This window comes from Elgaria multicarinata, chromosome 20 (genome assembly GCF_023053635.1).
Source record: "Elgaria multicarinata webbii isolate HBS135686 ecotype San Diego chromosome 20, rElgMul1.1.pri, whole genome shotgun sequence".
Taxonomy (NCBI): Eukaryota; Metazoa; Chordata; class Lepidosauria; order Squamata; family Anguidae; genus Elgaria; species Elgaria multicarinata.
This window is the reverse complement of record NC_086190.1, coordinates 19,813,659-19,840,228: the sequence shown is the minus strand read 5'-3', so window position 1 is coordinate 19,840,228 and position 26,570 is coordinate 19,813,659. Positions and strand designations below refer to the sequence as shown.

The window sequence follows — 26,570 nt, the reverse complement described above, 5'->3', positions numbered from 1 at the left end:
GGATCAAGCAGGCAGTTGCTCACATCTAAAAAGGCAAGATTTCATCCACTGCGTGGTTAGGAAACATTTAAAAGCCCCCAAACCCTTGATTCCAGCAGCCGATAGGGCTGGTTAGAAAATGTGGAAAGGAGAAATGAGCACGTAAAAGCCACTTCCATTACAGCGCGTGCCCTTAGAGAATCCCATCCAGGCAGCTGACAGCGTTTGCAGCGTCCTTTCTCTTCTTCACCTGACTTCTCCCATCCTTGAGTGATCTTTAGCCCTGCAAGTCTGCAGTTTCTGAAGTCCATATTTCTAAAACTCCAAGTGCCAGAGGTGACCCCTCATCGCTTCGCATGCATCCTTCCTTTTCCAAGAGCAGCATCCCTCAAGTTCCTTCTTCTTCTTCTCTCTTGGACCCAAGGTATTTTCCACTCCACCAGGTCCACAGGAGCCAGCATGGGTTGCTATAACGCTCAGAGACCGGGTTTTCCCAGGAAGATCAGCCTCCTTTGGCCTGGCTTCTGAAAGGCCTTTCCCAGAACCGCCTCAATGCCAGGCCCGCTCTTCAGTTCCCCCCTTTGACACACACACACACATCACCCTTGTGGGGGGGGGACTCTTCCCCTCCCTCCCCCCTTGCATGTGCCTTTCATCCAAGCTTGTCCCTCCCAGCACCCTTCAAGTTCTCACTCACACCCGCCCCACCTTCTCTGCTTTTACACAGCTCCAAGAGAAAGAGACTCCCCCTTCCTCTTGCAAGTTGCACCTCAAGTGTGTGTGTATATGGAGGCTGGGGCTGTCACCTTCTGGCTCCTCATCTCATAACTGCAAGGTTCCACGGAGCTGCCTTCCCCCAGGGTGAGAACCACCCCCCCTCCCTGGCCTGAGATTGTGGTTCCAGCTAAGCAGCTCTCCCAAAACAACAACCCTTCATTACCTAGTGGAGTCACTGCTCCCTTCCTCCCCCTCAGCCCTTACTAAGACTCTGGGCTCGCTCACCCCCAACTCTCCCTCCCCTCCCGTTCACAGCTCGGAATTCCCTTTCCACGTTATTCTGGGCCTAACCTTCCCCCACTTTCTCCCCACCCCTTTCAGCTTTCAGATCTTGGGGTTGTTTCCTCCTCCTCCACCACCTCTACCAGGGAAGCACCATGGGCTCCGGCTGGCATGCTGTTTTGACTCCCTGTGGGAGGGCAGGAGGCCCCTGAGCTCTCAATCTACCCCTGCCTGCCTCTCAGGCAGGCAGAGCTACAGCACGCCACCACCACCGCCACCGCGCCTATTTATAGCTGAGCAGGATATGGCACTTTTAGAAACAAGTGTAGTAAATACAATGGCCCACCTCTCCCCAATATCCCTTTCCCTACCTACGCTTGTTTGTTACACACACACACACACACACACAGGGCTTCTTCACACTTTAGACCAGAGGAGGGCCCTCCCCCCTCCCTCCCTCCCTCCCTCCTCTCTTCACCGCCTTGTAACACCTATTCTCCCCCCATAGACGTGATGGGATACAAGCGGGGGGGGGGCTGTGACTTTAGATCTGGATAGGGAGAGGGGGGCTCCTCCCTTTCTGACTCGGGGCCACCCCCACCCCCACCCCACAGGCCTCCTTCCCCCACTGAGGCCTGAGCGGGGGCTGCGTGTTCCCGTGGGCCGGCCGGCCGGCCTGCCTGCCTGCCTGCTCCTCGCTCACTCACTCACCGCTTGAAGTGCTCGATGATCTTCTCCTCGCGGACGTTCTCCGGCAAGTTGCCCACCCAGAGGTGCCTGGTCTCCCGGACCATGCTGCTGCCGGGCGAGGGGGCGGGGAAGGGCGAGGGGGGCTCCGGCCTCGGCGGCGGCTGCTGCTGCTGCTCCTCTTGCTCCGACCGCCGCCGCTGCCGCCGCCGCCGCCGCCGCCGCCCGACCGCCTCGGCTCGGCTCAGCGCCGCGAGCGGGAGCAGCCGCCGGGGGTGGTGGAGGCGCCTCCGCCGGGAGTGGGGGTGCCGGTGCCGCCGCCTCTCGCCGCCGCCGCCGCCGCTCCTCTTCTCCTCCGGCGCGCCCGGCCGCCTCTCGCCAACGGTGCCGGTGCTCCTTCTCCCTCGCCGCCGCCTCCTCCCTCCGCGGCGCCGGTGGGGGGCACCATCCCACCGGGCCCGCTGGCCGCCCTCGCTGCCCGGCGGCGGCGGCTGCTGCTGCTTCTCCTCCTCCTCCTCAGCGGTGCCAGGGGTGGTGCCGGTGCCGGTGCTGCTGCCGCCGCCGCCGCGCCGCCGCCGCCCCCCTCCTCCTCCTCCTCCTCCTCCTGGGGCTCCGCGGCGCTTCTTCCCAATCTCTCCTCAGCCGCGGCGCAGCAGCACGAGCGGCAGCAGCAACAGCGGCGTCGGCGGCGTCGCGCTCTCTCTGGCTGGCGGGCGCTCGCCCTCTGGCTCTCCCGCGCGCGCATGCGCACTCGCAGCCGCCGCGCCTCAGCCAACCCGCGGCCGGGCCGCTGTCCTCGCGCTCCAAGGGCTCGCTCCTGATTGGAAGCGCGCGCGCGCGGCGAAGGAAAGAGAAAGAGAGAGAGAGCAGGGGAGAGAGCGGGCGCCTGCGCGGCCGAACGTTGGTGGAGGCTGCGCGAGCTGATGGAAGCGGGGAGGGATTGGTCGAGGAGGAGGGGGGTGGCTGGGGGAGGGGTGAGAGAATCCCGCTGTCCCCAATACGCCTCTCGGCTGCAAGCGCGCAGGCGCAGGACGCTGGGCTGAGAGAGAGAGAGAGAGAGAGTGTGTGAGAGAGATTTCTTCCTCCTCTCAGGAGGGGCGCCCCTGCCACGCATGCGCCCCGCGGCTGAGGCGATTCTGCCGCCTTCCCTTCTCAGCGCCTCAGTTCGTAGGAAGGTGGCGGAGGAGGAAGAGGAGGAGGAGGGGGAAGGAGGAAGGCCTTCTCCCCCCTCCCCCAGTGGCCCCAATTCACGACGGAAGAGACACGGCGCGGATACTGTCGTGCCCCCAAACAATCCCTAGCTATGTAAGTAATCCCAATGCGTTTTGAAAGGAACGAACACCCGCAATTGTACCTCGTCTCAAACGAACGAACAATATTTAAAGATTAGTTTGAGGGGCCGCCTTCAAGGCTGGAACCCTTTCAAGGTTAAACGTAATAATAATTTAAAAAAAACAACCCACCACCGAAGTGGATGACAGTAATTTTAAAAATTAGAAGTTTCAGCTCCCACTAAATCTCGAAGGGCGGCTGTTCCTTCAGCCCCTTCTCTCAAAGTGCTCCAGATCCTTGCTGCCTAATCACGAGGTCCCCGAAGACAAGCGATTTAATACTGTACTTCTAAACACATTCCTAAATCTGGGCTTTGGGGCCCAAAGATGGCTCACAATCGTAGGCATTTTTTTTTACCTAATGGATTACATTTGAAACAAATAAATAAGCAACAAAACATAACCCCAGTTCTTCATACAGAATCATCACTGTGCAAGAATGAGAGGTTAGGTCTCTGCCCCAAGGAGCTTACAATCTTAAAATACCGAAGGGTAAACAGGGAAGAATACGCAGTTATACACCGATGGCTTCATTGTTGTTGTTGTTTTCAAACCCTCATCTGAAGGAGCAGAATTGTGAGGGATGTATTATTGTTTATATTGATATTTACTAACACCATTTCTCACCTTTATATCCCAGTTTTCCTACAAGGATCTCAGGGTGATTTATGCGTGGATGGAGCTATCCCTCTTTATTCTCACAAAAACCCTGTGAGGTAGGTTAGGCTAAGAGAAAGTGACTGGCCCAAGGTCACCCAGTCAGCCCCATGTGAGGATCTGAACCCAGGTCATCTTACACTCTAACCACATTCTTACAATTATCTTGTTTTTCCCAGAGCGCTAAATTATACTGTTCTTATCTTCCTCCTGGTGGGGGGGGAAATAATGTAACTAGGCGTGCCGGGTAGAACTCAGTTAATCAACTAGATTAATAATTATGTAACATTTTGATCGACTGAAAAAGTGAAGCATTTACTTCGTCAGCAGATTTTTTTTAATGTGCTTATAAAATTGTAGATACTAAGCGCCATCTTAAGAAAAAGGCTTTTAAGATTAACGGAGATTGCTTCTTTTAAGGTGCTGCCTTGTTTCATCTTGAAATAAAGGTTGTTTCCTTTTTCTTTCTTAGAACTATTTTTTTCTCATATGAAGCCTGTATTTCTTTATTTCAAATATTTCTAGGCCATCTTTCAAAACAAGAGCCCTCCAAAGTCAGTTTACAATAATTCAATTCATATAATAAAACAGCAGTGTCTACTCAAAGTATACTTATCTACTCAGAAGTCCCATTGTGTCCAATGAGTAATTCCAGGTAAGTGGATCTAAGGTTGCAGTCTTAGGCTGCAGTCCTAAGCAAATTTCCTTGGGAGTTAAGACACAGTGGAGCGCCTAAGTAAACATGCAAAGGATTGCTCTGTTAATTGAGTAATGAAGCAATTAATTAAGGATCGTGTCCTCAATTCATATGGCAATGACAACACCCAAAAGCACACTCCTCCACGTGACAGTGTGAGTATCATGATTGTAGGCGTAGCCCAGAATCCTTTGCAAACACACATGGATTCCTTGGCAGGAAAGGTCCACAAGGAACCTGATGTTCCACAAACAATTCTGGACACCGCTGGAGAAGCACTATGTTTTAGCCACCAAAAGTCATCACAGGATTGGAGCAACTCCACCATGAGGGAAGGTGACAATGACTGGGATTGTTTAGCTTAGAGAAAAGGAGAGTACAGGGAGACCTGATAGAGGTGTACAAAATTATGCACAGTGGAGAGGGAGACATTTTTCTCCTTCTCCTGTCATACTTGAACCCAAAGGGGTCATCCCACGAAGACGGATCTCAGGGCACTGCTGGAAGAGGGCCTTAAATTATGAACTATCCCAAGTCCTGCCTCAACCCCCGCTTCTGCTCTTGCATCCTCTAGGTCTCTACAGCAATGGCCTCAGTAGGAAATCCGGAATTGCTGGAAGAGGCTCGATCACCAGGGGTCTATTCAGGAGAGAGGAACTCAGGAGAAAGTCTGCTTGGGAGGTAAGGCGAAAACCAGCTGTGAGCAAAGGACCACGGAGGTCAGGATTTGGCAGTGTGGATTAAAAAAACAACACCCCATCTTTTCTGGGGTTTTGCTGGTTTAACAGCTCCCTCTGAGTGAATCAGGTGTGAGGTCATGGACACCCATGAAGTATCTGCCCTGGCATTTCAACCCTTTTTACCTGAGTTGTCTCTCATCCACTAGGGATCTTCCTTTCCTACAATGTTTTTCCCCCTGCGCAAATAATACGTGTACTAACAGGACACAAAAGGAATCCATTTCCTGGTGTTCAACGATTTGGGATTAACAATACCTTGAGAATTAGGTTAAAGTTCCTGATCAACATAGGTGCCTTAATTCAAGGGTAATTCAAGGCTCTTAATTATTTTATTTTTTGTAAAAAAACAAAAAAAAGCTCATTATGTTTGAGCCAATGAGGTATAACTTCCTAATCAGGGCCAATTATACCTGGTCTATTCCTTACCTGTCCAAGTATTCATTACATTCCCCCTTATGCTGCTAATATCATTTTGGGGCAGGTGGGGATTCTGCCTCTGGTTCCTGAAAGCTTCCCATAACAAATGTGTTTGTTTTATGGTGCCACAAGACTCTTGATTGCTTCTGCTGCAGCAGACTAACGTTCAGTCGTTCCATTTCTGTATCGGCCAATCGCCAACGCTCTATGAGCGGTTCACAAAAATTATAACCCACAAATACAAAATAGTAACAACAGAATATAAAATCTTTAATATACAAAATTTCAAAACAACCAAAAACTGCTAAAAACACACACAACATGACTACAGCTCTATATGCTTACTATTTTTTATTTTTTATTCATAGAATTGGGTCTGTATTCTGAATAAATAGAACACACTACCATTTTTAAAGAAGAAAAAACAAATCCAGATTAAATAATATACTATTTACAGTGAATGATTTATCAAATGAAAAGCTGCATAGAACGTTGCCTTATTACTGCAACAATAATAAACTGCCTCTGAGCGTGTGCAAAGTGTGTCTCCCTTACTACTGAGCAAACACAGACTGATTCCACCCTTGTGGGGTTAGAGATATGGGCTTCCAGGTCAGAGGCTTAGCTTGGTGCTAGATGTGAACCCCAATTGCTTTAGAAATTAAGCCCTGACAGCTACGTAAGATATAACAGCACAGGAAGTGTGCCACAAAGACACATAATGATGCCGGTGTGAGAAAAGTGAATTACCACGGCTGACATCCCAGGGGTGGGCATTAATGGAACTGCCATGCCCACATCACTGCTGAGTTCCAAGCCAGATGGGAACCCAATCCGCTCCCTGCTGAACCAGGCCAGGGAAGAGAAATCACATTCCCAGCCGCCTCTTGCCTGGGGGTGCAATTAGCAGAGGCACCCCAGGTGGCAGAGATGCCTCACAGCACTGACACAAAACCTGCTCCCTGGCAGTTTAATTGTTGCAGGCACAGGGGCGTATTAAATGCACCAGAAGGCTTTCAGGAGCAATGAGATGCTCATTCAGTCGTGGTGCTGGGCTCGCGGTCCTCGCTGGGCCTACCAAACCGCTTCAAGCAGCCCGCCCAGCCTCTGCCTGCCTGCCTTCCCTTTCCCATCGCCTGCCCAGTGCGTTGCAGTAACTGTGTGCGATAGAGCGACTCATAAGGAAACACAGCATCCTGTTTTCCTGAACGGTGGGAAATTCAGGACAGACTTCTCAAGAGTGTTTCCCTCGCCCTTTCTGTATCCAGGGAACCAAGCCATCGCTTAAGGAAGTTTGTTCCACAAAATTCAATTAGCTTCTCGGGTGTCATGGTGATTTTCTGCCCGCTTTCTCTAAGGCAACGCTCTTCCAGAGGAAAAATGGGAGAGCAAGTGCAAGAGTTCTTGCAGTGTTTGTGAAACTGTTTTTTTTAATATATATATATATATATATATATATATATATATAGAAAGAGGTGCTCTGTTCTGTTTTCCAATCGTGGAGGCAGGTCTCGAAGGAAGTGGATTTAAAATGCGCAGCTAAATCTCTGAATGGCTTGCAATGCTTTTCCTTTCTCCTTCATGTTCAGGACAGGTGCATCATGGGCGCAGATGGAATTTAGGAAGAACATGGCTCAAATTTCAGTAAAAACATTTTTGTTCAGTTCAGTCTTTTTTTTTAAAAAAAAAAAGAGGCGTTGAGTTTTACTTTTTTGGAGGTTTATGATCCTTGTATCATTTAAATAGTTGAAACCTTTGTTTCTTTTTCATCCTTTCTCGTGCCCCAAAGGTAGGACATGAGCAAAAACACTCTCCTACTCATGTCATGCTCCAGTATTCATTCACTATGCTGAGTAGCCATGGAGTTTTAAGTCCACATTTGTCTTTGTTACCAGGGGAAAGGCCTTTAGTGTTTCCCTCTGTTATTTTTGTTGTGGCTTTGTGACACCCCCCGAGCAAACTAGTTTTAAGGACCACAGTTCCTTCTTTTGTAGCACTGCTACTTCACACTCTACTATACCAACAGCTGTTTCCTAAAAAAATCACAATAATTTTACTTATTTACCCATAGCCGAAGCTCTCTGGGCAGTTCACAAAAGCTAAAACCAGTAAAAATTAAAAATATACAAAATTTAAAAACCATCAGAGACATAAAAACAACAGTATAAAAACAGCAGCATCCATTTAAAACAACAATTCTGGGGTCCATTAAAAAACAAACTTAGCCTTTAAATGCCTGGGAGAAGAGGAAAGTCTTGACCTGGCGCCGAAAAGATAACAATGTTGGCGACAGGCGAGCCTCATCGGGGAGATCATTCCACAGTCGGGGGGCCACCACAGAGAAGGCCCTCTCCCTTGTTGCCATCCTCCGAGCTTCCCTCGGAGTAGGCACTCGGAGGAGGACCTTAAATGTTGAGCGCAGTGTACGGGTAGGTTCATGTCGGGAGAGGTGTTCCGTCAGGTATTGCGGTCTCAAGCCATGTAGGGCTTTATAGGTTAAAACTTTATAAAATTTATAGTCCACCCAGTACAAGAAGGAAGAGCATTTTAAATTATTCCCTCCAATCTGCAACCTCTTGATGGCCCATTTCGTGCATTTTGAGAACAATGGAGAATGGGTTGTTCCTTGGGGGGGGGGGGGAAGAGATAGGATGCTGATTCCAGATGTTATTGTGATTTTAGCTTTTAGTGATTTTAGATTTTATTTGTTTCATTATGGTTTTAATTTTTGTGAACCGCCCAGAGCGCTTCAGCTATTGGGCGGTATAAAAATGCAATAAATAAATAAATAAATAATTTTATCCACACTTGGCATAGATGGATTGAAAGACGCCAAGAGCAGCGATACAGCCAGAGTTTCAGTGGGGTTGTCCTTCTGCAACTGAGTACTTGAGGGTTACAGGAGCTCTTAGTTATTTAGGGAGCAATGTTTGGACAGAGAAAAGCCCCTGGGGAATGCTGGGAGTTAGAGGACTTTTTTCTGTCTAAACACGCATAGGATTGTGCCCTTCATCAACTTATTTCTCAATTAAGCACTGCCACTCAAAGCAGAGGCGGGGGGGGGGGGGAGAGGTTAGGCGCTGAGCCCCATAGGCAGTGCTAGATAAGGGGGCGAGGAGGAGAATCAACCCCCCATTCCCCCCATATGCTGCCCCCCTTGTTACTTGAAAGCATTTCCCACATAAATTAGAACTGAATCGTAAACTGGAATCTAAGGCTGCAATCCTATTAGCACGTTCACTTGAAAGCTAACTCCATCAAAACCAATAGGAGTTCAGGAGGGAGAACACACCCCATACGTTTAAGGAAGGGGGCCTTTAATGTGGAATACGGCGTTATTTCAGAAATCCAACCGGAGGGGCAACGTTTGTCAGACCGTTCCCCAACTTCACTTCGCCTCTTCCTTGCCTCCCTTCCCCGCCATGTTTCCCTGGTGCAAAATAAGCCCCCTAAGAAGCCAAGCGCCGCGTCCTCCGAACAAAACCCGGCTCTGTGTTCGGCACTGCACAGCTTGGGGGAGTCGAGGCGTCCTCCAGTATGACGCGTCTACAGTTGAAGGAGCGGGGCGAGGAAGCGCGGAGAGTGCCGCTTCTCGCCACATGGGTGGGCTGGAGAAAATGGAAGACGTTTCCCTGCTGCGTCTCACTCCGGGGCTGTTGCAACGCGGCTGTGCCTTGCTTGGAGCCTGCTCCCAAAGCAGGGAAGCTGGCTCCCTCCCTCCGCTTCTCTTGCTGGCTTTTCTTTCCCTCCTCCCTCCCTGCACTGCACCCGACCACGCCCACTGCACAATGCGGCAAAAGGGCTTCTGCAGTCGAGGAGCCGCTCCGTGTGTCCCCCCCCTCCTCCTCCTCCTCCTCCTCCTTCTATCCTCTCCTCCCCCAGGCAGGCCAAAAAGGGCAGGGCAGGGAGCTTACAAAGGAGAGGGGTGGGGAGGAAGAACGAGGAGTAGCCCTCCTTCTTTAGAAACTTCTGGAACAATTGCAGCCAATCTGGGCGGAGGAGGAGGGAGGACGCAACCGCCTCTTTATGCTCACAGAGGAGGAAAGGGAAGCGAAGAGCACGAGCCCGCTTGCTCGCTCTCCATTCTTTTTTACGGGCTCAGCAGCTCCCAGTCTGGCTCATCTTTCTCCTCCTCCTCCTCCTCCTCCTCCACATTAAATAACAATGCAAAAAAAAAAAAAGCAAAGCGCAACACAAAGTGAACACAACCGTTTTGGAGCTCTGGCATGGTGGAATTAAAAGGATCCTCTCGGAACGTGAAGGGGGCAAAATAATAATAATACCTCGTTAAAAATATATATGGGCTGCACATTGAATTATTCCTTTTGAGAGTTTGGCGGGTAATGGAATTTATCCCATTGCTTTTGCAACTCCAGGGAGGTATCGTTCTCTCGTTTTTCTAATTTTTAAAATAAAATCAGTCTCTTCCCTTAATTTCGCAAGGACAAATCTGCACTTCAGTGGATTAAACCTGAAATATAGGTAAAGACCAAATCATTCCTGGATTAAAGAAAGGGTTGTGTTTGCCTTTTTTGAGGAGTTACTTTGTTTTGGGGGGTATATGTCCCCCACTTCTTTGCCTTCTGCTTTTAGGAAATATTGTAGTTAAATGCGAATGGAGCGATGCAAAGGTAATATGCAATCGAGGAAAGTGTTTCTGTGTGAGCCAAAGAGAAACAATGTTTTTAAAGGTTTTTGTTTTAAGGGAATTGTGTGTGTCTGTGTGTGTGTGTCTGTTTAATAGTTGGAATTGACAGGGTACTTAGAAAAGTGGTGGACGTTGATCTGTAGTGTATTTATACCAGCCTAAATACAGGACAACGATGAGATTTTAAGATTATTCTCTAAAGTCGCATTTGTGTATTTTTAGCAAAACTATCAGAAAAGGGAAATCGATGGCGTCTTGTTTTGGGGAGGGGTCTTTATGGGCCAAAATACACGAGTGGCAAGGGTCTTGATACATATATAAAATTTGATTACTTTAGATGTGACTTAATGAATCTTGGGAAGATCTCGTGATAGCTAAACAAAGATACTTTTGTGCAAAGATTCAGAATTCATATGTTAATCGAGCTGTGTGTGTTTACCGTGGAACCAGATCTATTATTCAAGATTTTTTTTTAAAGCTTGTTTTGTAGGAAACCAATACAGCAGCCCCAGCCCTAAACAAACCTGGACGTATTGACTTTTATGCTGCTGTGGCAAATGTGTGTACGGAAATTGAATTAAAAGTGTTGCAAATGGGGGTGAAACGAAGAAATAAAATGCCCTTTGGAGATTATTATAACGGGTGCATTAAAGGAGGTTAACCTGCATGCGAGTTTGACTGCTTGATTTCTCATGAATAAATTCAGGGAGAATCTTACCAGAGAGAGCTTTGCAAGCAAACAAACAAACATGAAGTAAGGATATGCATTTGGAAGTAAGGAAATGCAGAAAGGGTTAGGAAAAGGGGACGGTAAAATTAAAAGGGCAGATGTTAAAGGGAAGAAGGGGGCATTACAGGAATCTTAGAGGCCGATTTATAAGGAATAAAAAAAATTCAAGAATGCGTAGAACGACGTGGAAATCTTAAAATCCAATTGCTGGAGCGTATTAAGTATTGGGGAGGCATTCATTGTAAGAATTATATAGATTTATACTGGAAAAAGAACAACGCTGGTTGTTCTGAATTGCTGCGAGAATTTGTTTTTTAAAGCCCACTGCTGCAAACTGAGTCAGTGAAATGATTTTAAAATAGTGTTAGAAAAAGGCGAGACATTTTCTCCCTGGTTGTTTTTTTTTTGGGGGGGGGCTCTTTTTAAAAATACATAGCTTGGGTTGTTCTTTACTTTTCTCTTCCCCCCCCCCTCCCCGGCCTTTCTTTGTCCCTTCCACGGGCGCCATTTTGTAGCCTCTGCTTTGCTGGGCGGCCATTTTGTGGCGAGAGCAAGAGCCCATGCTTCCTGCAGTACCCCAGAGCGGCCTACGAGAGGGAAATGGGGGCGCTGTTGCGCACCTTGCGGATACACCCTTGTGCAAAGGTCTCCTAAACCTTGCGTAAACTTGTCCCCCTGTTCACAAAATAACTGTTGTTTCATCCTTGGTATTTTTCATATATGAGCTGCCTAGACCCCAATTCTAGGCAGCAGTGATAATGCCTGCAACGATAACACACAGCAGTTACACGGTGGTGCTTTCTGAGTGTTCAAACCTCAGTAAGGATGCCAACTTCTTCACCAGCTCCTGCTCCTACACCTACAAGAGCAATGGGATCTGCAGGTGTGAGATGATGATGATGATGAAGCTCTCCATGCCAGAAAAACACATTGGTAGCTTGCTTCTGTAAATCAAGGTGCCCTCCTGATGGTTTTTGGTCTACAAAGCCCATCACCCCTGACCATTGGCCATGCTGGTTGGGGCTAATAAGAGTTGTATTCCAAAACAGCTGGAAAGCACCAGATTGCCTACTCCTGCTGTGGCTGAAGCTGACATTAAAGTCATAGGAGCATTCTAGACTGGGGTTTCCTGGTCAGTTGGCAATCCTTCAAATACAACAACTGTTTTGCAAGAGAGAGGCTGATACTGCTGATAATTAAATATCCTGCTTTTCTTTTATCAGTGATAAAGCAGATTACAATTAAAACTAAGGTACAAAATGCAACAGTGTTATTCTAGGAAAGTTTCCCTAAAGGGCAGCCAAGGCATTTAGGGCTAAGATAAGATTCAAACTGGGGGCCTTTGAAGTTCCCACAGCTCTTTCACTTACAGTGCAATCCTATTCTTGTCTACTCAGAAGTAAATGGGATTTACTTGTAGGTAAGCGGGTATGATTGCAGCCGTAGCAACTATGCTGAACTAGAAAGGTGGGATATCCGTTACAACGTAAGCAGTATGTTTTGTATGTTTATTTCTTATCAGCTGTTTATTTATAATAGATGGTTAAAAAACCTTACTGCGAAATCCTATGCCTGCCTTCTTGGAAGTAAGGTCTTACATTTGAGCACACATGCATAGGATGCCACAATTAGAAAGAAACACCACATTTTAAAAATGTACATTCTTACATAATAAAGGTTAATAAAGAGAATTTGCTTTCTATGAATGCAGAAAATCTCCTGGCTGCCTCTGGAAACAAGACCGTCTCCAAATACAAGGGTTGTTAAAGCATTTATTTAAATTTTTAAATGTGTGCCCTGCTCTTCTTTATAATACAAACACAAACAAAAATTTAAAACAAAGCCAACATACCATTCATTTTTTAAAAAATAAATCACAACGTAAGAAAACGGGAAAAACCAAAAGCAATATGGCAGCAGTGGGACAAAAATAATCATCGTAATTAAAAGCAACAACACTGCATGAAGTGGCAAAGTCTCACATTACACGACGAGTCAGACTTGTGTTCTTGGCCACTATTGCTAATGGCTCTGGCAAAAAATGAACTTCTCCAGGCCATTTTTTAATCTATGCCTGGACTTTCTGTGTGTGGGAAGTGGACTGCTCTTATGAGGCAGATTTCATAAGCTGCATTTCGAGGAAACAAATATACACAATTTTTAGATATTCCGAATAATTTGGGTGCCTTGGACTGTGTATGCGTGTATAGGCATTTCCTCTGTAGAAGTACCTCAACGTCACTCTTGCTAGGAAGTCATATAATTTGTTATGCATAGTAATCATTATTAATTCTTTTATGGATTTATATCCTGCTTTTTTCTCCCCCCCCCCTTTTTCCAAAGTGTCAGCGCGGTTAATAGTCAAATACATTGTTTTTAAAAATCATAATAATATAATCCAGGTAGAATTGGCCATTGAGAAAAAAGAGATGTAATTTCTAAAATGTGTCAGAAATGGTTTTGAACATGCATTTGCTGCCTTGAACACAGACCCCGCACAAGGCAGTGCGTGATTGTAAACCGCCCGTAAGGGCATTTGCCAGTTGGGCAGTATATAAATTTAACACATAAATAAATGTGTATTTACAAACCAGTTCCACTGCACCACACCTCAGAATTTATTGGTTTACTTTGTTTATAAGCCTGCTTTTCTCCTCTGAAACAATACTTTGGACATCCCAGGCATCAAAATACTTGCTGAAATGGAAATGGACGTGTGTAACCTGCCCTCACGGCAAAGCTGTGAGGAAAATAGCTACCTCTGCTGCCTTTACAGAAAGGAAACTGAGGCTGAGAGAAAAGGAGAACGATTTGGCTGTAACCGCCCTGCATGGGAGCACCATGAGCCCAAGCCTCTCTCAGGACTACTTTTCGGGGCCAAACCAAACCTAACAGGAGGGCCGCCATATTTGCTTAGTCATTTCTCTGCCTCTGTTCATTCACTTTTTTACCCAAAAATGGTGTGGGTGAGGATGTGTATCTCTCTCCCCTTCAATGCTGCTGTCACTTCAGGCACTTTTCTGTCAGTTCTGCTCTCCTACCGGAAGTGAGTCAGGCTGAGAGAAAAGCGTGTAGTGTGGGGAGGGAAAGTAAGAGATTAATCAGTTTCCCTCAGCCATGTACACCTTTAACAAGAACCCTTGTTTATTTATTTATTACATTTTTATATCGCCCAATAGCCAAAGCTCTCTGGGTGGTTCGCAAAAATTAAAACCATAATAAAACAACCAACAGTCTAAAAACACAAATACAAAATACAGTATAAAAAGCACAACCAGGATAAAACCATGCAGCAAAAATTGATATAAGTTTAAAATACAGAGTTAGAACAGTAAAATTTAAATTTAAGTTAAAATTAAGTGTTAAAATACTGAGAGAATAAAAAGGTCTTCAGCTGGCGACCCTTAAACTACCATCATCACCTACTCTTTCTGTATGTGAGTGGGGCACACGTATTCATTAAAAACAAACATGGCTGCCATTTGGTCATGCTCAAGCCCAGCTCTCAGGGTCTAGTTTAGTCTTCACGCTGACATACTTCTTTCTATAATTCCTCTTGAGGTAAAACCCCACCAAGGGATCTTGCAATCTAGAGCGCTTCAATCCGATACAGCTTGACCGCCTCAGAGCAAGCAACCAGGCCTCAGGTCCCCATTGAAAACATGTTCCCTGTAGAGTAGGCCCTTTTTTTAACAGAAAATATCATTTCACATTTGCATTATGTAGACAATCTGGTTCTTCCCCACCTCAGTGAGGTAAAATGAGAGAAGCAGGACGCCATAGAATGATTGTGTGGTAAATTACTAAATATGGACTTAGAAAGCCAGTTGCTGATGGTTGGACTAGCCCCTTCCAAGTTGCAATTTCTGTTTTCTACACAAGGCTGGCAAAATATAATACTATGCATTATATATGTGTGTTTTTAAAAAACAACAGGTTGGGTTTATTTGTTCCATGTTCAACATGGTTATTGCTATTTTTTGCTGCTTCTAGAAGTCCTTCCCCCCGTTTTCACTTCCTCAAAGCCAAGTCTGAATGGAATTTGTTCAGACAATTTTACCTTCCCACAAACACAAGAGGACAAAGTATTGCACTATCACAGGTGGACAATTTGTGTCTCTCCAGCTGTTTTGGCCTATAATTCCCATCATGCCTCACTATTAGCTATGCTGGCTAGAGCTGACGAGAGTTCTAAGCCAAACCATCTGGAGAGGCCACAAGTTGCCACCCTTGCTCTAAAAAGTCGCAAGTAGGTAACAACTAGCCTCGTGTGGCGCAGAGTGGTAAGCGGCAGTTACTGCAGCCGAAACTCCCCACGGCCTGAGTTTGATCCTAGCGGAAGCTGGTTCTCAGGCAGTCGGCTCAGGTCGACTCAGCCTTCCATCCTTCCGAGGTCGGTAAAATGAATACCCAGCTAGCTGGGGGAAAGGGAACTGCGACTGGGGAAGGCAATGGCAAACCACCCTGCTACAAAGTCTGCCAAGAAAACGTCAGCGAAAGCAGGCGTCCCTCTAGGAGTCAGCAATGAAGTACTTGCATGAGAGGTTCCTTTCCTTTCCTTTCCTTTCCTTGGTAACAACTATTTTCTGCTGGATCCCAACCAGTTCTCAGTCTCTGAGGGTGAAGTCCTAAACACAACCCCATTGAAGATAGTGGGACTTCTGTGTAAACATGCAGAGGAATACGCTGTGCGTGTTCTTTAAATGGCCACATAACGCAGTTTGGAAAGGGACCCAGGCCATGTCCAGTTCCCACATGCATGTCCTACATCTAGGGTAAAATAAAGCTAACCAGCATGCAGCTGCTAGAATATGAAATGATATCAAAAGAACTGGGGTGAACAAACATTTTATATGACTTATTAATTGTACCGTATCATATATCAAATGTAAGAGTACAATAATGGTTTCTAAAAACCAAATAAATTGTTTTGCAATAATCGAGTATAAATAGTTTGTGAAAGTAGTTAACAGTAACCAAGCATAAATAGTTTACAAAAACAGAGTGATAACTGGATAGTTTACAATTACAGGCCTCTGGCTTCTTCCACCTGTTTTGCAGTGGTTTGTCAGAGTCAGAATATCACAACAACTTCACACTGCTTATGGGTGGGGAAAGAGGAGGATTTGTTGAATTTGTTCCTGAGATTTCAAAAATACTTCCTCCAAAAAAGGATTGACTTCGATCCCCTGCCAAAAAACGCAAATCTTCAGGCGCTAACATCCAAGGCCCACACGCTTACGGTTTCTTATTGTTACGTCAGGCAGGCCCTGGAGCGCTTCAGAGAATGCCCTCGAATAGAGGACCATCCGCTGTAAAGTAGGACACCTAGCCACTCCACCTAGGTCTCCCAAACTGGCAAAAGGGGAGCACAAAATGGCAGTCAGGATTGGTCATGTATCTATCCTGCACAATGACATGAACACCCAAAGGTGCTTGCCAGGAGTGGCCATATTTTAGGGGTGCCAGTTAAGTGGCAAGAAAGACCTCTCAGGCTGTGCTGTCAAGATACCTCGGTTGGATTCCAGGCTAGTGTTTTTATTGCGCCTTCTTGAATTATTGCATGAAGGGAACCAAGAGTTACTTGCCCACGGCAAAAAGTAAAAAATGCAAATCATTAACCTTGAAGTGGAGAGCCAAGGGGATTAGAGAATAAGAGAGACTGGTTGCACAATCCCAAAGCTGCGACGGAGAGCTCACATCCGTGTGTATATTTCTGAAAGCATTTTTAATAGCTCCTTGGGTACTTTGCGGTGTTGGTCCTTGCAGATTTCGTGTGCGTTGAAAACAGGACTACTTGGAAACGCCGGTGACGCAATACAGATAATACCTTGCTGAGGCATATGGTGTGGGCGTGCCCAGTGCTGGCCTCTTTCTGGTTAGAAGTCATTGCTCGTACAAATTTTGTTCTTGAAAGGCCTGTGATAATTGCATCTGCTCATACGCTTTCATATTTCTGTAATTTGGGGTTTAACAGATGGACAGCAGGAGTAGACTTTTGCAAATAGACTCATACTGCAAGCCTGGAGAGGACAAAACACCCACCACCTATCATTCAATGAAGATCTTACCGCTCTCACTGCATTTGAGTGCATATCCTACAGTTGCCAATTTCGTCTGGATGCTTGTAGATACATGAACCGCTTACTTTAATGTATCTTTCTGAAACAGAAGTGTTGGATCCTGGTTTGATTTTTTCTCCATTAATGGCATTGTGAAAAGTTATTTGGATGGCTTTAAAAGGGAATGGAAGATAAAGCAATCAATGGCTACTCGTCCTGATGGCTATATGCTGCCTTGTATAGATGGGGCATGAACTTCTGAAGACCCCCAAGAAGTCTTGATGGTGTATGAAAGGGTAGCCACCACACCACACCTCTGAAAGTTGATTTAGCTTCCTTTCAGCATTTTTGTTGAGCTCAAATAAAGAGCCCCTCTGGCACCTCTGAGAATATTTCCTGGCTTTTATGAATTCCACACACACATATTAGCTCCTGCCTCTGCCTTAATATTTTCCTATCCCAGTGATTGCTTTTTCCTGCTGAACTGGGAGCCCAACAGACATGAATGATCTAGCAGCCTGGACTTTGCCCACTGCTTCGGGCAAAATTGCCCATCCGGTCAGGATTCCTGCCACACACTAGTTGTGTCCATGTTTATAATTAGTTTCAGTAGTTAGGTGCACGATGATGTTATTATGACCTGTAAGATACCTGGGACCACCGAGATTCAAAACAACAGGAGCTTTGTTACATTTCAAGTCTGATTTTAATGAAGTTCACTTAAACGCAGTACAATTGTCACCGAGTTCCTTGGCTATTTTTAGGAGGTCTTTACTTTAATGTCAATACAAAATGCTTTGCCCTAATATTGTTTCCGGAGGGGAAACCCATGCAAACATGTGTGAATCTTCGATGGAAGTGGGGATAGTCCAGTAAACAGGAGACAATGAGGACAGAGGCACATCCACCCAACATGCCAACAAAGTAATAATGGAGAAGAAGTATTAGATTTGTTTATATATATAGGTAAATGGCAGCTTCAAACGAATAGGGGTCTAGCACCCCCACTGTTTGCATAGTGAGTAGCAAAGATGAAGCCGTGGAGAGGAGAGAGAGAAATTAAGAGTCTTGGCCAGTAAACGCAAATAAACTCCGGTTGCCTGGTGCTGCCTCCTCGTGGGCAAGATAGGCATGAATGGCTTTCCAGCCTGCAAAACTCACTTAAATCTTCACAGGGCACAGCTGGAAGCTCTCCTGGCCTGGCAAGACTTTAAATACAAGCTTTTGAGTCAGAATTAACTCTGATTCAGAGGTGGCTTCTGTATTATATAATACAGGAGGATTGCATGTAATGTTTAATTTCAAAATTAAAATAATAATCAGCAATAGATGCCAAGGCTCCGTTCTGACATTCTCTGTGCCCTGAAAGCCCCTGATCTCAGTTTTGAGATCAAAAGGGCTGCTTTAAGTTCTTAGTTTGTGGTACACTCTGTACTTGCTCAGAAGCAGCCTCATCATTATTTCACGTTTGAGCCTTGCCTTTGAGATTAGGTTCTGGAATTTCACCCTGCCACAGATTTCGGCATATGCATTTGTAGTCACATTCCAGCTGAATTTTTTCCAGCCCTCTCCTCCTTCCTGTATTCTCTTATCTCTTGTACAGACCACGGAGGAGGCCAAGTGGGAATGCGGAACATTTCATTCAGAGGCCCTATAAAAGTCTTCACTGAGATACTGCACTTTCTCTCCAGAAACACACACACACACACACACACACACACACACACACACACACACACGCCTCTCTGAGAGAGGGTGCGCCACCCTCAGGCTAAAATTCTCACAGTGAATTAAGAGGAGCTGATTTCACAACCCACCACAAGACATCAGATAAAAGCTCTGAGGAGGTGGAGGAGGGAAGCGTGTAGAGAAAACCTTTACAGGCTGCATTGCCATTTATACTGCTCCAAGAAGACAGGATTCAGGGCGGGGACACATTCCTTTTGCTCTGGACAGCTTTTGTTGTATGAACACATTGGGACTCATTCAGCCATAAAGTGGCAAACAGTAGGGAAGAAATCCCAAGTAAGGCAACTTGGATGCATCCAATTCCCTGCAACTGAAGTCCCCACCCCAGCAGTGTGGCCTGCTGAAAGAGTCCCACACGTGTCTCTCTGGCCCTCTTTTTGTGGAGGGGACAGAATGTTCAAATTCCATCTGTGGAAAGCAGCTGGCGGCCCACAGGATGAATCCAGCCTGCAGATGATCGCCAGTTGGCCTACTATTCACATGTGCCCTCTAGTGGGTGGAAAAGGGTTCCAGCAAGCCTCCACCTGGGCCAGGATATGCAGTGTGGGCTGTTAGCCTTGACTGGCTAGGAACACCTCTCGAGAGGAAACAGAGCCCTGAGCTGGTTGAAATTTCTTTAGCTCTGTCCCACTAGAAAGTCTTGTTGTCAAGCCCTGAATTTCACTCAGCCCCAAGATTTAAACCCCAACACAGAAAGACATTTTTTTAAAAAAGGCTCAGAGGGAAGGCGGAAGCAGGAGAGGGGCGAGGCAGGATGTTGGGAGGCTAAAATACACCATCCTGTTTGCCCTGCTCTGCGCTGCAGCCTCCAGAAAGATACTCGCACCTCGTTGCTCAGCAGGACGCCTCTTTGGTCTGCCGGATGTGGCAGGGCTTGCAGAGAAGACGGCTGCCCAAAGGGTAGCATCCCTCCTCCGTGGGCTCTGGGGACAGCAGGGCCTGGCATCGCTGTAGCACACAGGAAACCGAGAGTTAAGCATTCCATGAACTCACAGATCATTTCATTTAGAAAGTAATTGCCTTTTAAAATTCAAGTAATGCACATTTAAAGACATGTGCATTCTGTTTATATTTATTAGTCCTTCAAACTCAGCTTCAGTCCAGTGCATTTGGTTTTTTATGTATCCTTCAAAACCTTTAAAAGATGTTCGTATTTCACATTAAAAATTGGCTCCCGTTCCTCAGTTTCAAGCTAGATCCAGCCCCAGGTCCCGTCTCCCTCGGAGACACTTCATTGCACGGCCTCAAAAGCGCAGTACCAAGCCCTATCTTGGACTTACCTCACACCGATAGCAATCCTCATGGAAGTTTCTCCCCATGCATTCGATCCTGTAGGAGTCCCTACCCTCCTTTGGAATAATGGGTTTCTCACAGGCACCGCACACTGGAGCAAACTTCCTGGAAGACAGACGGGTGGACAGAAGTGCCTCTTATTCATGAGGCAAATCGTGCCATGACCCAAAGACTTTTACAATTCTCTGGGTGCTTTTTAGGGAGAGCCACAGTTGTGGTAGATTTTCTCCCCTTCTTCCTCAAATTCTTCCTTTTTTAAAGAAAGATGGGTTGTTGTTGTTGTTTTTAAAAAGTGGTTTTAATGCACGTTATAAATTGTTTTCCTCTGTGCTACTTTTATGCAAAGCACTCCAGATGGCAGCTTATAGGTGGAGAGGAGCAGAAGATTAAATCCATGCCCAAAGAAGTGTATAATTCTGATTGCCATACCTGTAAAAGTCGTCCAGGCAATGCACCTCGTTGTTGTCACCCACCGCAAAGGTCTCATCCCCAATGGCTCGGCCACACGCCACACAGGTGAAGCACTCTGGGTGGTATCCATTGCCCATGGCCCACACAATTTGGTTCAGGATTAAGGCCTGGCACATGGCACATTTCTCCAGAGTGTTCTGTGGTTAGGGGAGCATTCAAAAGGAAGGAAGGAGAGACAAGCATCAAGATGTGATTTCTTACGGGCCCATCTTCTCAATTCTAGTTTACAGACTTTCTGATGTGCTCCATGCACAGGGCCTCAGCTCTCAATGCTCCCCATCCCACCCCCCTCACCTGAAGGGAAAAATTTGGGACCAAAAGGGCCCTCAGCTCCCCTATCCAGAACCCATGACTTGAGCCACAAAGTGGCTACCCAAGATGTAGAAATTTACCTGGTAGCAGGCGAGGCAGAGGGGCCGTCCCTCTTTCTGGTAGTAGCGCTGCCCTGTCAGGGTACAGTTACATTTCCGGCATGTAAAACAGCTGGCGTGGTACCGTTTGTTCATAGCCTCAAGGGCAGGAGCCCGTTGGGAGATGGCTTTGTGGCAAAAAGCGCAGACATCTGGAAGAAGGAATCACTGTGAGATTTGAGCTGGTGGGTCCCTGTCTCAGGTTCCACTTTCAGTAGGTATCCTTGGAAGACAGAACGTGAAGGAATCTCAAAAGGACCAGATTCCCCTACCTCACCAGCTGTTTTGATATATTGTTTATTCTCACCTGTGGAAACAGTATTCTCCACCTGCCTTTCTGTCTGCCGTTCATCAGTCCAACCGAGGGTTGAGGGCAGAATTTTAGGTTGTTTCATTTCTGCTGGAAATGTTGAAGAAGTCTGGAAAACAGGAAGAAATGGACTGAGATGGCTGAGCATTTTAAGAACAGAATATATTTCTGGGTGGACTTTGAGGTTAGCTTCAAAGGACACTCCACTAGGAGATGTATGATTGAGGCTTTCAAGGGCTCTTGTGCCTCTAATTAGAAGCTTCCCCCTTGGAGTTTCTTCCCATTTTATTGCTTCCTGTTAATAGTGGGTGGGGAATTAGTTGGGAATAGCCTCTTAATCGATCCAATTAGTTTTTGTTCCCAGGGTAGCTGTTGCGGGGAGCATTAATTATTGGTTACTTCTCATTTGTTTTTATTTTCACTATATTTAAAATAGCAGAATAGGAAACCTTTAATTGGGTTGGAAGTCTTTCCTAATTGGGACCTCTACATGTAAGTAGAGGAAGTTCTTGTGGATGCGTAAAGAATTGTTGGATAATTATTTGTGTGAAACCTCTATTTTAATTCTACTTCCAACTAACTGCCAAAAAATAAATAAATTCCTCAGCAGTGACTCTGATGTTGAAGTAGCCCTCACCTGGCTTGTCTATAATAACAGATTGAAAACAGTATATCAGTTCTAGATAAACTAATAGTGTTCAAGAAACTTGAGAAGCAACCATACATTTATTACACTCTTAGGTTAACTGTCTGGAAGGCCCTTTAAGACGATGGAAGTCTACCTGCAGGGATCTGGGCAAAACTGCTGTTTGCTTCTGGAAATCAGGACCAAGAGTCTCCACAGAGAAGGGACTAGAATACGATGGAGGTGGAGGAGGAAAGAGGCTTTCTAGGTCACTGTCCACAGGATTCCCAGGTAGGATGGCGGGAGGCGGTGGCAGGGCAGAGCAACCTGAAACAAAAAAAGGAACACCATTGGTCTTAAGGACTAGAAACTTGGCAGTATTTTGTAAGTGGCACGTCTCTAAGAACACCTGGAACTCCAGCCTGCCTCGCTGGTATGCCACAAGCAGCCTGGACACCTCAATCCCTGCTACCTAATCCCAGATGTCTTGGAAGGATCAAGGTTACTTTAAACCAAGGAAAGTATATTCTGTACAAGCTCAGGAGGCACTCCATTCCTTTATCACTATGCTCTTGAGCAGGGGTAGGCAAAAGGCAGTTCTCCAGATGTTTTGGACTTCAACTCCCAGAAGCCCCTGCCAGCCTATGGCCAGGAGTCAGGAAGGCTGGGAGTTGGAAGTCCAAAACATCTGGAGATCCACCTTCTGCCCACCCATGCTTTAAAAGGGCTGATGCCCAGGATGGAATACGCACTAGGCTCTGGGTCTGCTGCTGCTGCTGGCAAGTCAAACGCGCTCGGCATATGCTCCGAAGTACTTTTCTTTATAATTTATTCAACCCTCCATCCCTGGAGATGAGTTTGAGGGCTGAGCCTTGGAGTGAACTCCAGCTCAGATTGAAACCCTGGGTTCCTCCCAGCTGGCCTCCTCCTGCCTGCGCTTGGTCCCTACTCTGCCCTGACCAGACAGGGTTCTTGTTGTTGTTGTGGTTGCCTCCTCTGCTCACCTCCATTGGAGATGCCGGCAGCTCCGAGGGAGGTCGCCCTGCTCCCTTTAACAGCACTAGTGGTTGTCTCGGGCGGGGCGGAAGCCTGTGGCTTCAGCGCCTCCTTGGGAAAGGGGTTGCTGGGGCGAAGGGGGACCGTCTGCGGCCTTATTTCACTCTTGACGCAATTGTCCCTCTTTGGGGGCGCAAGGGTGATGAAGACGGACGAGGCGACCCGTTTCTCCACTTTGTCCGACAGCATCGTTGTCACCTGGAGGAGCAGAGAGAAAAGTGGGGGGAGAGACCACATGGAGATGGACCGCACCGAGGCCCTGAAAGATCCCGTGCTTCCACGAGCGCCGCGTGCGAGAGTCTCCCATTTCCGGCTGCGAGGAGAAGCAGCGGGAGGGGGGCGGATCTCGGTCTGGGACAGACCCAACTTCCTCTCCACGTTTGGGGTTGGATTACTGAAGTCATCAGCCTCCGTTTCCCCACTGTAAAATGCAAACAACAGCCTGGATTGTGAGATACTCTGCACGATTCCCTGGGACTACAGACTCCGACCTGCACCAAGGGGGGAAACCAACCTGCCCTCCGTATGGCAGCCAACGGAGGAGACACTGCAGGGAGCTTGTTCCAGCGAACACCTATTCAGGACTTTGAAACTACGAACTAGGAGCTGAGTTTGGTTTCCCCCTCCTCCCTCCCTGGCCATTGAGCCCAAGGACGTGTGTTTGCCTAACTGCCTTCCGTCGCTTGTGGCAAGGGGCGGGCAAAGGGCTCTGCTGCCTCTCCCCGCTGCCACCTTGCGTTTCATAGACATCGTGCGAAAACTGGCGCATTTAATCCGCTCTGCTCTAAGGGCCACAGCCGCGCCTTTTCCAACACTAACGCTGGGAGTCTCAAAACACCAGGCCCCACAACGGCAGAACCAGACCCCGATAACAGCCCCCCTTACCGCTGAACAGCTGTGTTTGGGAAGGACACTGCCAAGCTTTGTAGGAAGCGCTTGGCACCACAGAACACTGGGTGCAAGCTGAGGAGCCCCCCGCCCCCCCTCGCCCGTGCAAAAGCCCTCGTTGCCACCCTGCGTGCGCTCACCGGCCCCTCCTCTTCCCAAAGGCTTCGTTCCTGGGAGGAAAGAATACCTGTTTCTCCGTAGAACAAGAACCAACAAACCCGGGGAGGTTGTGGCAAGAGGCACCAAGCAGAGCCCGCAGCGATCTCCACCCCCCCCCCCAACGCTGGAGCGGCCCCAAGCTATGACTTTGCCTCATCCCGCAAGGAATGAGGCGGAAGCAATCAGGAAGGAGCAAAGGGCAGCCTCACCTCCGGCAGGCTCACCTTCCTCCTCCGCCTTATCAAGGCAGCCAGGTGGTGCGCCGATCAGTGTCTGTGCCGAAGTGAAAAAAAGCCCCTGTGAGAAAGGAGTGGCTCTTCAGAGGCCTGGTCTGTGACTGTCTGCTTTTAAAATTGTGCCACGCTTGTGCCTAGCTGGAGACCCACTGCTCTCTTACGCTGCTCACGTTGCTGGATTGTGCAAAATCTGCGTATGCTCAGTGCCCTAAACAACTTCTGAGGAGACCTGACTGGTAATTCTGTGGAATGTCGCTAGGTGATGGCACGGAAGCGGGTCTTCCTGGTGGTGGCCCCCTCTCTTTGGAACACTCTCCCACACGTGGTTAGGCAGGTGGAAACGGTGACAAGGTTCAAATGCCTCTTGAAAACATAGCTGTTCACGCAGCTGCCGTGCTTTACTGTTATCTCGTTAAAATGTTGGTAATTGCTAACTGATTCTATCTTCTTACATTGCACTTTTAATTGTACTCTTAATGTGAACCTCTTGGAGATTTTAATCCATTAAGCAGTATGAAAGAATTAGAAGTTAAACAAATAAATAATCCCCTTTTAATTTCATAAAATAATTCTCCTCTCCCCGTCCAAGCAACAGGGGTTGTGGAAAACCTCCAATTAAACCAGAAGGCCCAGTCTTTGCTCTTTGAGTGCCCCGTGCGACCGGGGCAGATTGACCCGGGCACCTCCGAGGCTTCTACTTTGAATCCCTGAGCTCGGGGGGCACCATCAGCCTTTGCGTCCAGAGACACATCGGTCACACACATCCTCTCATTCTGGGGGAACAGCAAAGATGCAAAGGGCTTCTTGATGGCAGTCTGTAAACCGCCCAGAGAGCCCTGGCTGTGGGAGCGGTATATAAGTGCAATAAATAAATAAATAAATAAAATCGTCTGAAACTGAAGGCAGGCTGTGGATCACGGCCACCTGAGGAAGCTGCCGCTCTATTTTGCCTGGCTGGGGGCTGCACAGGTTGCTCGCCAAGGGGAATGGGCCCCGGCGCCTCTCCCAGGCAGGGCTTCAAATGGGAAATGTGGCTTCTGGCCCTCGGCTCCAAGGCCGGCAGCGCAATCCTGTGCCTGATTCCTTGGGCGGCACCAACTTCCAGGCAAAGGGCCCCAGGATGGCAGCCCTGCCAGGGTGCTGCCAGTGGAGGCTTTTATCACCCCGTGATCTCGGGAGCCCTGGCCTCGATTCCCACTGCAGAAACCCTGTCTGGGGCAATCCCCAAGCCCGCTGGTGGGGGAATTCCAGGAAATGTGGGGCTTTCCATCCCCCCCCCACCTGGGATGGCGGTACTTGAGTACCCCCCCATCCCTCCTGGCAACATTTGGAAAGAGGCGGAGACCTAGTTCAGGAACGCATCATAGAATCATCGACTAGTGGAGTTGGAAGGGGCCTCGAAGGACGACGAGGATTGGGACCCCGTGAAAGGGCGCAGGAGCGAACCTTGCGGGAGCTGGCCCTGCCACAAAGGGAGACCGACGCTTTGGGGGCTCAAGTCGGCGCCCCAGGTGCGACTGCCGCCCCGCCCTCGCTGCCTCCGCGGAGCCCCCAAGGGCGCGGCACGCTCCGAGGGCGCCCCCTGCGGGCCGAGCAGGCGGCATCTCCACACACCCCACCACCACCACGCCGCGGGCTGCCGGCTGCGCCTCCACTCCGCGCCAGGGAGCCGAAGGAGAGGACGGGGGCTGCTCAAGGCGCTCCCAGCCCCTCCTGCAAGCGGGCAGGCGGCCGTGCGCCCTCTCCCGACTGCCCGAGCCGAGCAAGGCGTCGGCGTGTGTCTGCAGGAGCCAGGTGGGCAGGGCAGGGCCCGTAGGGAGGGGGACCCTCGCCGCCCCCTTGTCCTTCCCTGGCTCTCGCCCCCACTCAGCCACCCAGGCCGCCTGTTTGAACTTCCCGCCGCCCCCAGGCCGAACAAAAGAGCCGGGCAGGGCAGGGCAGGGCAGGGCAGCGCCTTACCAGCCTCGGACCCGGCTGCTCCTCCGCTCGCCTCGGCGCCCTTCAGCGCCGCCTCCTCGGCCTCGGGGGTGCGCTGAAACCGGAGCCCGCCGCCTGCGCTGCCCGCATCCTGCTCGCTGGCTGGGGTGGGGGGTGATCACCTTCCCTCTGCCGGCACGGCACGGCACGGCCCGCCCCCCTCCGTCCCTCCCAACCCCCGGCGCAAGCCTCCACATGCCCGCCCCGCCGGAGCCAGCCGCGGCGGTGGGAGAGGGCGGGGAGAGGGGGCGCCCAGCGCCTTGGATCCTCCCCGCCTACTCGGCAGGAGAGACGCTCCAGGCTCTCTCCGTGTTGCGAGGAAAGCGCCTAGCTCAGCCTGTGTCCTCCAGGTGGCTGGGACTAGATCTCCAAGCATCCCCCAGACAGCAGGGGCTTGTAGTCCGACCCATCTGGAGTCCCCGGGTGGGAGAAGACCTGTGCTAGCCACA

At 48.4% G+C, this 26,570-nt stretch overlaps 3 protein-coding genes and 1 long non-coding RNA gene across 6 annotated transcripts in view; 2 read left to right on the top strand and 2 right to left on the bottom strand.

The window, feature by feature from the left end:
- The window catches only part of SPEN (spen family transcriptional repressor), a 63,676-nt gene extending 61,820 nt beyond the window's left edge, over positions 1–1,856 (bottom strand). For both annotated transcript variants that reach the window (XR_010026349.1, XM_063145321.1), the window contains exon 1: positions 1,690–1,856. Coding sequence is in view for 1 of the 2 variants with exons in the window: in XM_063145321.1 (XP_063001391.1) it covers positions 1,690–1,772 (83 nt within the window). In the remaining variant the exon portion in view is untranslated. The remainder of the gene's footprint in view (positions 1–1,689) is intronic.
- Positions 1,857–2,827: 971 nt separating this feature from the next.
- LOC134411305 (zinc finger protein ZFP2-like) overlaps positions 2,828–26,570 on the top strand; it is a 34,017-nt gene continuing 10,274 nt past the window's right edge. The window contains exons 1-2 of the mRNA XM_063145019.1: positions 2,828–2,970; positions 4,925–5,031. Coding sequence (XP_063001089.1) covers positions 4,937–5,031 — 95 coding nt within the window. The 5' untranslated portion in view covers positions 2,828–2,970; positions 4,925–4,936. The remainder of the gene's footprint in view (positions 2,971–4,924; positions 5,032–26,570) is intronic.
- Positions 9,773–23,133, top strand: LOC134411307 (uncharacterized). Its single transcript, XR_010026336.1, has 3 exons — positions 9,773–9,989; positions 21,922–22,096; positions 23,048–23,133. It is a non-coding gene; the product is annotated as an uncharacterized LOC134411307 (long non-coding RNA).
- FBLIM1 (filamin binding LIM protein 1) lies at positions 19,174–26,167 on the bottom strand. Of its 2 annotated transcripts, XM_063145021.1 has the most exons (8): positions 26,104–26,167; positions 22,810–23,059; positions 21,963–22,132; positions 21,178–21,289; positions 20,853–21,022; positions 20,419–20,597; positions 19,977–20,094; positions 19,174–19,644 (listed from the first exon to the last, which is right to left on the bottom strand). In XM_063145021.1, the coding sequence occupies exons 2-8, from the start codon at positions 23,048–23,050 to the stop codon at positions 19,531–19,533; spliced, it is 1,104 nt and encodes a 367-aa protein (XP_063001091.1). In that variant the 5' UTR covers positions 23,051–23,059; positions 26,104–26,167; the 3' UTR covers positions 19,174–19,530. The 2 variants fall into 2 exon arrangements, with proteins under 2 accessions (XP_063001091.1, XP_063001090.1); XM_063145020.1 differs by lacking the exon at positions 26,104–26,167 and having other exon boundaries at positions 19,186–19,644; positions 22,810–23,098.

Coding starts and splice junctions, on each gene's coding strand:
- FBLIM1 (XM_063145020.1), bottom strand. CDS start 23,098: ATGTGGTCTCTCCCCCCACTTTTCTCTCTGCTCCTCCAGGTGACAACG. Junction 21,290..21,962: donor TTTTGCCCAGATCCCTGCAG/GTAGACTTCCAT, acceptor CCTGTTTTCCAG/ACTTCTTCAACATTTCCAGC. Junction 19,645..19,976: donor AGGATTGCTATCGGTGTGAG/GTAAGTCCAAGA, acceptor TGTGTGCTACAG/CGATGCCAGGCCCTGCTGTC.